Here is a 7,054-nt window from a genome sequence, read left to right as displayed (position 1 = left end):
ATAAATCGAGCAAAAAGTTATTGGTCGATGCAATGTAACGTTTAATGCAACTGACTGAATATTTGTATTTTGAACAATTTGTCTGCGTGGACATGCATTATTAATAATAAAAGATGTACCACCAGAAGCTCTGTCAGTGTTACCATTGATGAAGTTACCCATTGAAAAGATTTTGAAAGCTATTTTGTCAGTTTCCTTGTTTCCTTTAAAAATGTTTCATTAAGGATTGTATTTTGATAGATTAGAATTTCATTATACTTTGCTTTAAGTCTACGGCAATTCCACTGGATAATTTTACTTGTCATTTAATATATGTTTAAAATGGTAAACAAAAATTGGACGACTGGAAATTTAAACAATAGATAAGTGCTGCATTGACTCAGGAGGTTGGACCCTTTTGATCTTCACCTCCTTTGTGCTAGTTAAACTGGACGGAGGAGACAACGGCAGATCGTCGTCATCCTCCCACGTCAACCGGCTCAAATCAAGAGGAAACCGGTTATGGGTCTGCATGGGATCATTTGATCCCTTTCCAAATAGAAAAAGTGAAAACTCCACAGGTCGCCCAACACAACAAACACGAAAATGTTGCAGGCTCGGTTTGATTGAGCCTGTTCATGGACGGTAGTGGAAATGCATGCTACCGTCCACGCCCTCTAGCGCCGGGTTCAGCAGAACTCAACATTTACACATGTTAAAAGTACAAAACAACAATTTAGAGACATCCGCAGATGTGTTCATACGGCGGTGCACATGGAACTTTCAATGCTTCACTAGTGTGTAATTCCATGAAAAGCGGTGTATGGTCCCCAGTTAAAATAATGGGTTTGCCCTAAACGAGAAAACAATGGGCAGAACTAAACAAACTGGAATTTAGAAAGGGGATCTGAGGTTATTGAACCTGCATATCACAGGAACTGCCAAAAGACAAAATTAAAAAGCAGGCGCCATATCCAAGGGGTGATCATACAATGCCCCAAGCTATAAAAGCGGGAGTATTGGAACCACCCAGGCAGAAATGCTCATGCTCAGAAACAAAACCTTACCAATAACACGAGATAAAAGTCGTGCTGAACGATCTGAGAAGATCGAAATATAACAGTCCATCAGTTTTTTTAAGTCAATTATTTGTCTGGGTGTTTGATTCACCTCACGTTAATTTGGAATTTGACATAACTTTTTGTTTTGACGACGGCGTACTTGAATATTTTGGTACATTTTGTACAACCGGTGGCAGTGTTGGTTTAGCAGCTGCCTTTTGAGTTAGTGGTGTCTGAGCATGAGCAGGCTTTGCTGCAACCTTTGGCTTTTCTTCTAAAACGTCTGGGACAGACACAGAATCAGTTTGCGTAGACGCATCAATACACTTTATTGATTTGTTTGTGTTAGATTTTGTAAATGAAGAATAGGTCGCTGTCAGTGATGAAGATATGAATTTAGCATTGGCAATTTGTCTAGCTTCAGGAAATCCTCTGCCTTGTGTGAATTTGACATGTAAAACCTCCTTTTCGACCTCCCATGCCTTGCAGTCTCGAGACTTGGCTGAATGTGGCTCGCTGCAATTCACACAACACAAAGAAGGACTGCAGGTGTCATGCTCAAGAGAGCACTTTGGGCAAATGTGGTTAGCATTACAGGTCTTTTCGTTGTGCTCAAACTTAGAACAATTATAATATTGAAGAGGATTTGGAATGTAAGTAGTAATTTTTGTTCGCAGATAGCCAACGTTTATGAAAGAAGGGAGAAACGGAATGCCAAATGTAAAAATGATAGCGTTTGTGTGGATTTCCTTGCCTAATTTTCTTTTGATGCGTCTAGCAGCAGTGATGTGTTGCGCAGTAAGTTCTTGCACAATTTCCATCTCCGATACCCCAGCAAGATCGGGACAATGAATGACCACTATTGGGGAATTCAGAGAACTGTGTGCAATACACTTACACGGGTGATTAAAACATAATGTCATGGCAAGTAGATTTTGTGCGTGAGCTGGTTTTTCGACCTCCACGAGCAAGTCCTCTGACAGCAGTTTCTTGACTGATTTTGGAGCACCAGCGACACTCTCGAGTGTTTTGTCAATCACAAAAGGAGAAATACTTGTCATTTTGAATCATTAGTGGACTGGGTCAGCAGAAATCTAGGGTAAGTAATGTTTGAGATGAATGGTCGGTGAGAAAAATGCTCACCTTCCGTGCCGTCAGTCTGTTTCTGTATGCGGTCGTTTATTTTTATTTATATTTTCAATATTTAAATGATTCAGATTCATCACTCGCAGCCCCCACCCGATGCGGCGCCCATGTAAACAAAGCGGATATTCAGCTCATACATGTTAGGGATACTGTAGTGATATACTCATCCAGGTATTTTGTAACCTTGTTTATATCACCAGCTGTATTGCAAAAATGCAATAAGAAGATTCAAGGGATTGCTACTTTACCTAACCAATTGACCCTATGCCACCGCATACATATTACAATGAAGTGTTCAATTACTGTATGAACGTACTATGAAGATTGCTGAACGCAGTAAAATAATTATGACAATAGAAAGAGAATCATTATATTTTGTATAACGTAAAATTGCCCCCCCCCCCCCCTCAAAAAAAACCCCCAGAAGATTGTGCAATGTAGAAATGAAAACACATAGATGCAATTTAAAAATGAAGAACAAGAAGATGTAAGCGTAATTAAAGTGAGATTTCTTAGGGCTTAGCATGACTAGTCGATTTATCGTATCGGACCATTACGACCGCCAAAACGTCTAGATCGAATAAGAGTCCAAAGAAGTGTATTGGCACCCACATCCCGTAAAGAGGATGAATAAATGTAAAAAAGCATGCATCACCTCCCTGGGGTGCTATGGAGCACCTCAACATCCAGGACCCTCCTCTCCGGCTTACGGGCCGCCACCCACGGCAAACGGCGGCTCCTTTTTCGGAGGAGTTTTACCCCTCTGCATGGAGATAAAGCCGGCATTTTCTAACCCCCCGCCGGCAAGGGGTGCAGTGAAATTAGGAAACATAAGTTGCAACAAAATAACTTGTCCAGTAGCTGCAATAACATTAAAAGTTGATTTGCTGGTTATGATTTATTTCTATTACAAATAAATGTGCATGAGTCTAGGCCACTTGTACAGGGTGTAAAAAAAACTTTGCTCCGGTTTTCAAATCACCTTATTACTTTTCTAATACATAACAGACAATAGGAAAGATGAATTCAATTTAAACTGTTTTCACGTTGTAGAAAAGGACATTCTAATAAAACTCGCAAGGGTGGATTGGAACGCATAGTTTGCATTGTAGACGTAAACCTTCATACATTTCTTTCATTTTACATTGAAAAAAAGATCTTTATTAAAAAAGAATAATTAAAGATCTTAAGGTTAGTCGACCAATTAAGTAACACTTGTTTTTTTTCCAGAGAAAAATTTCTGAATTCCCCATACAGTATAAATTACATGTCCTTAAGTAAGAAAATCTGACAATAACAAAATTTTTGTAGCAGAAATATGCCAAGATATTTTAAAGAAAAAATACACATGCTACTTTTAATAACTTGGTTTACTTTTTCCACTGCAACAAACATTTCTTACACCCTCTACATCTGCTGTCTGTAAAAGATTTATCTAGGTAAACAAAACACGCCCTTGTATGGTGGCTGATATCTGACATCGTTTTGGCATGAATAATTATCATAATAAAAAATATCAATATTGTTATACTCTGCCAAACAGTAAATAGTCAATCCAATTCATATCAGGACAGTTATAAACTAGTATTATATCATAATTTTCGTGTTTTTTCTACCTTTTGGACATAGGTAGACATCTCTGTAGATGTCTCTATTTCTTGAAAAATACCTACAAATTATTTAAAAATTCCATTGTAAAATAAAAAAAAAAGGTTTTCGAATGTCAAAAATTATAAAATAAGGTAGTTAGGAAAAACATTCTAAAAATACAATTTAGAAATTATTTTCTCCACTAAGCGTGTCAAGCTGTCTGTGTGTCTTTGAATTTATCATTTGCTTTTATCTAAGTGTCATAGTTGCATGGCTACATGTATTTGAGCATTTCTCTTTACAAGTTAATTTACAAGCATCTGACGCGAAAAAAAGAGAGATAAAACAGGAGTTTACGCCATTTGAATAATTTTGTTGGACACTTTTACCAGACGTTTATTACAGTGTACTCCAACACCTACACGTATTTAAAATCTTTAAAAAATATTAGGTTTATTGCAGTACCCAAAATGAAAAATACAGGTCTGTTAAATACAAAATGTAAGATTATGTACCTGTCTGACATGTGTCGTATTAGACAAAATGTTCTTATACAGTAAAAAAGCGCATGTTTAGGTGTATTGCTTTTTATGTAATTAAGATAATTTTAAACAGATGTTTAAAGCAATATAATTTTTGAAACTGTAATAAACAAAATTTAAATCTGTGTGTGTATTAAACACATAGTCTTGATACTTATATCACTTCAGTACATTCTATCACGAGTGTTAATTTTTTGTACATGAATACATTTATACGGCAAGTTAATTAACATTTAATATTTAATAAAATTCACATGTTATCAACAGAAAACAAAAACAGAACATTTAACACCCTGAAGAGTTTTGAATCCTTCCGCGACGAAACAATTCAATGAGCGAAACAGCGATGTGCAACGACTGACTATTAGACTGATGATAAAGGGTATCGCCAAAAACAAACGCCTTTATGTTTAAGATTTCTGAATTTCATAGGTCAGTCTATTCTAGAGATGATTGTAAGATTATCAGTCTATTACATTTGGTACAGAATATAGATTTGACCCATCTAATACCTTTCTAATATAAAAAGAAACAAAATTGAAAGAATTGTCAAACTGTAGGAGCTATGGACTACCTCAGTATTTGTAATATGAAAGATATATTCTATCTAAAATATACATCACAGTGTTCAGAGCTATTTTAGTGCGCCGTCGTTTCATTCCAGAACCAAGTCACGGAGGTGTAGCTCACTCTGATTATGCTTGAAACTTTCTCAAATTAATAAAACCGAGATATATTGTTGTATATTTTATCTATAGGCACTTAGGCTTTGTTTCTGGCAAAGACTAACTACTAGTATCATACTATTCAACATTAGTCAACATTTTCTTGAACAATGCGGCAATATAGTTTCACTATTGTCCTTTCGACAAGCCTATATGTGAGATCAGATTGTGTTTTTCGGATGCTTACGAGTCCACATTTACATCACATTTTGGACAGAACAATGTTTTTTTTTTTATTTTATACTTACATTTTTCAATAAACAAAAAACAATCACAGACAGAAATATCATGACAAGCACTTATTAACCTTTAGCCTACTGGCTACAAGTGATTTTGCCTTTGCGACCAGTGCAGACCAAGACCGGCCTGCAATTCCGTGCAGGCGGATCGTAGTCTGCATTGTTAGCTATTCAGACAGTAAATTTTCAGTGAACACTCCTTTTAACAATAAGTGGTACTGCCCATATTGAATTACGGACCAGTCAATTCTAGAAATATAGCAGGGTAAAGGTTAATTCTGATATTCATGAGGATATCTTTATTATTAGTCAACGCTTTTATCGTTTTGTGAAGATACGAGTCAAAGCTGCTGTATATCGTTCAATACGGAGTATTGAATACATCAATACGGAAATATATTGGTCGGTCACGTTGTACGTATACAAACACAATTGTAGAATAATACATTTAGTTTACCACATTTTGATTTATTTTGTGTTGTAAATATATTGTAATTCTTCAAAATGTGTTCTGTTGAATACTGGCTGTATTATAATAGCTACTATTCTGACAATAAGTTTATTGCTGATTTTTTTTGTTTTGTGTCGTGAATGAACACAATGTCCTCAAACTTCTTTGAAGGTCGGGATGGGTCGGGTGAATGGGTGGGGTGTTATGAAATCAACGTCTGCTCCGTGTGATCTTAATGTAAATTAAGAGGAACAATATTAACAGCTAATTATGATGAGACCTTTTCATCCTATAAAACAGGTGTTTTAATGACCGTTGTAATTTGTTTTCACTTACAAGTGTAATCAATTAACTGCAGGTACAGTGTTAAATATAGTAGTGTGGCTAATTGAGTGTTACAAAAGATGATAAAAACATGGAATAAATAGAAGAAGTCCCATCTCCATAAGACTCAGATATATTTGTGATGCATTTCATTGCATATGACAGTTTCTCACTGCCGATGACAAGCCTAACCCTGGGCCAGTGGTTACTTATGTTATTATTCCATCAAGTTTGGTCATTCATGCCGCATTTAAAGCTTAACTAGACCAACATTTTATAATAAGTGTGTTAATGTGTAATAACAGTACTGTGCAAGTGTCAAAAGAGTACACACTTTATCCATGTACGTATAGTTTGTACATGTATGAAGTGCATCAAACACATCTTTAAATGTGAACTTCCACTAAAAGAGCTGGAAGCTTTTTTTAACAATCTACTGCAATTGCATGACATCTAATTATAAATAAAACTCTAAATTTATTTATATGTTTTAAATAAGTAAAGTTAAAGGAATCAATTTTATCAGGATAATAAATAATTAAAGATAAAAGCTACTCGTCCACAATTTGGGTGAACTTTTTCAACATGTTCATTTCCACCAAATTTGGGGCATAGAATGTATAAATCACACTGAAAAATGAGGGTGAAAATAAAAGTTAGATACTGGTAAAAAAGCAAGAAGAATGCAAATTTTCTGCATTATTTCAAAAGCGTTGCAACGGTTTACTACCTTCTCCGCACTGTCTTTGGTTATTTATAAGAATATCTTGCAAAAGTCTTGTGTCAATAAGTTTGTACCACTAGTCATGTTCATAGTACTTTCAGAAATTATTTTTCGCCTAAAATATTTGTGTCAGTCGCTTTAAAAAGTATTGGGAAAGATTGGCATTGGATATCTGTAAAGTTTGTGTAATTAAAAATGCTTTGTTTAATGAAATTGCAAAAAAGTAACATTGTGATTTTCATGTACTTTAATTATATAAGTTTTAAAATTCCG

The 7,054-nt window shown here is 35.3% G+C and overlaps 1 protein-coding gene across 1 annotated transcript; it reads right to left on the bottom strand.

Annotated features, from left to right (window-relative positions):
• Positions 1–1,150: 1,150 nt before the first annotated feature.
• LOC128548777 (uncharacterized) lies at positions 1,151–2,101 on the bottom strand. The gene has a single exon (XM_053524228.1). It carries the CDS (start codon positions 2,099–2,101, stop codon positions 1,151–1,153), a length of 951 nt encoding a protein of 316 aa, XP_053380203.1.
• Between the last annotated feature and the right edge of the window lie 4,953 nt (positions 2,102–7,054).

This window comes from Mercenaria mercenaria, chromosome 15 (assembly GCF_021730395.1).
Source record: "Mercenaria mercenaria strain notata chromosome 15, MADL_Memer_1, whole genome shotgun sequence".
Taxonomy (NCBI): domain Eukaryota; kingdom Metazoa; phylum Mollusca; class Bivalvia; order Venerida; family Veneridae; genus Mercenaria; species Mercenaria mercenaria.
This window is presented reverse-complemented; position numbering and strand designations above follow the sequence as displayed.

What these genes read in the sequence shown, in the direction of transcription:
- LOC128548777 (XM_053524228.1), bottom strand. Translation starts at nt 2,101, where the DNA reads ATGACAAGTATTTCTCCTTTTGTGATTGACAAAACACTCGAGAGTGTC.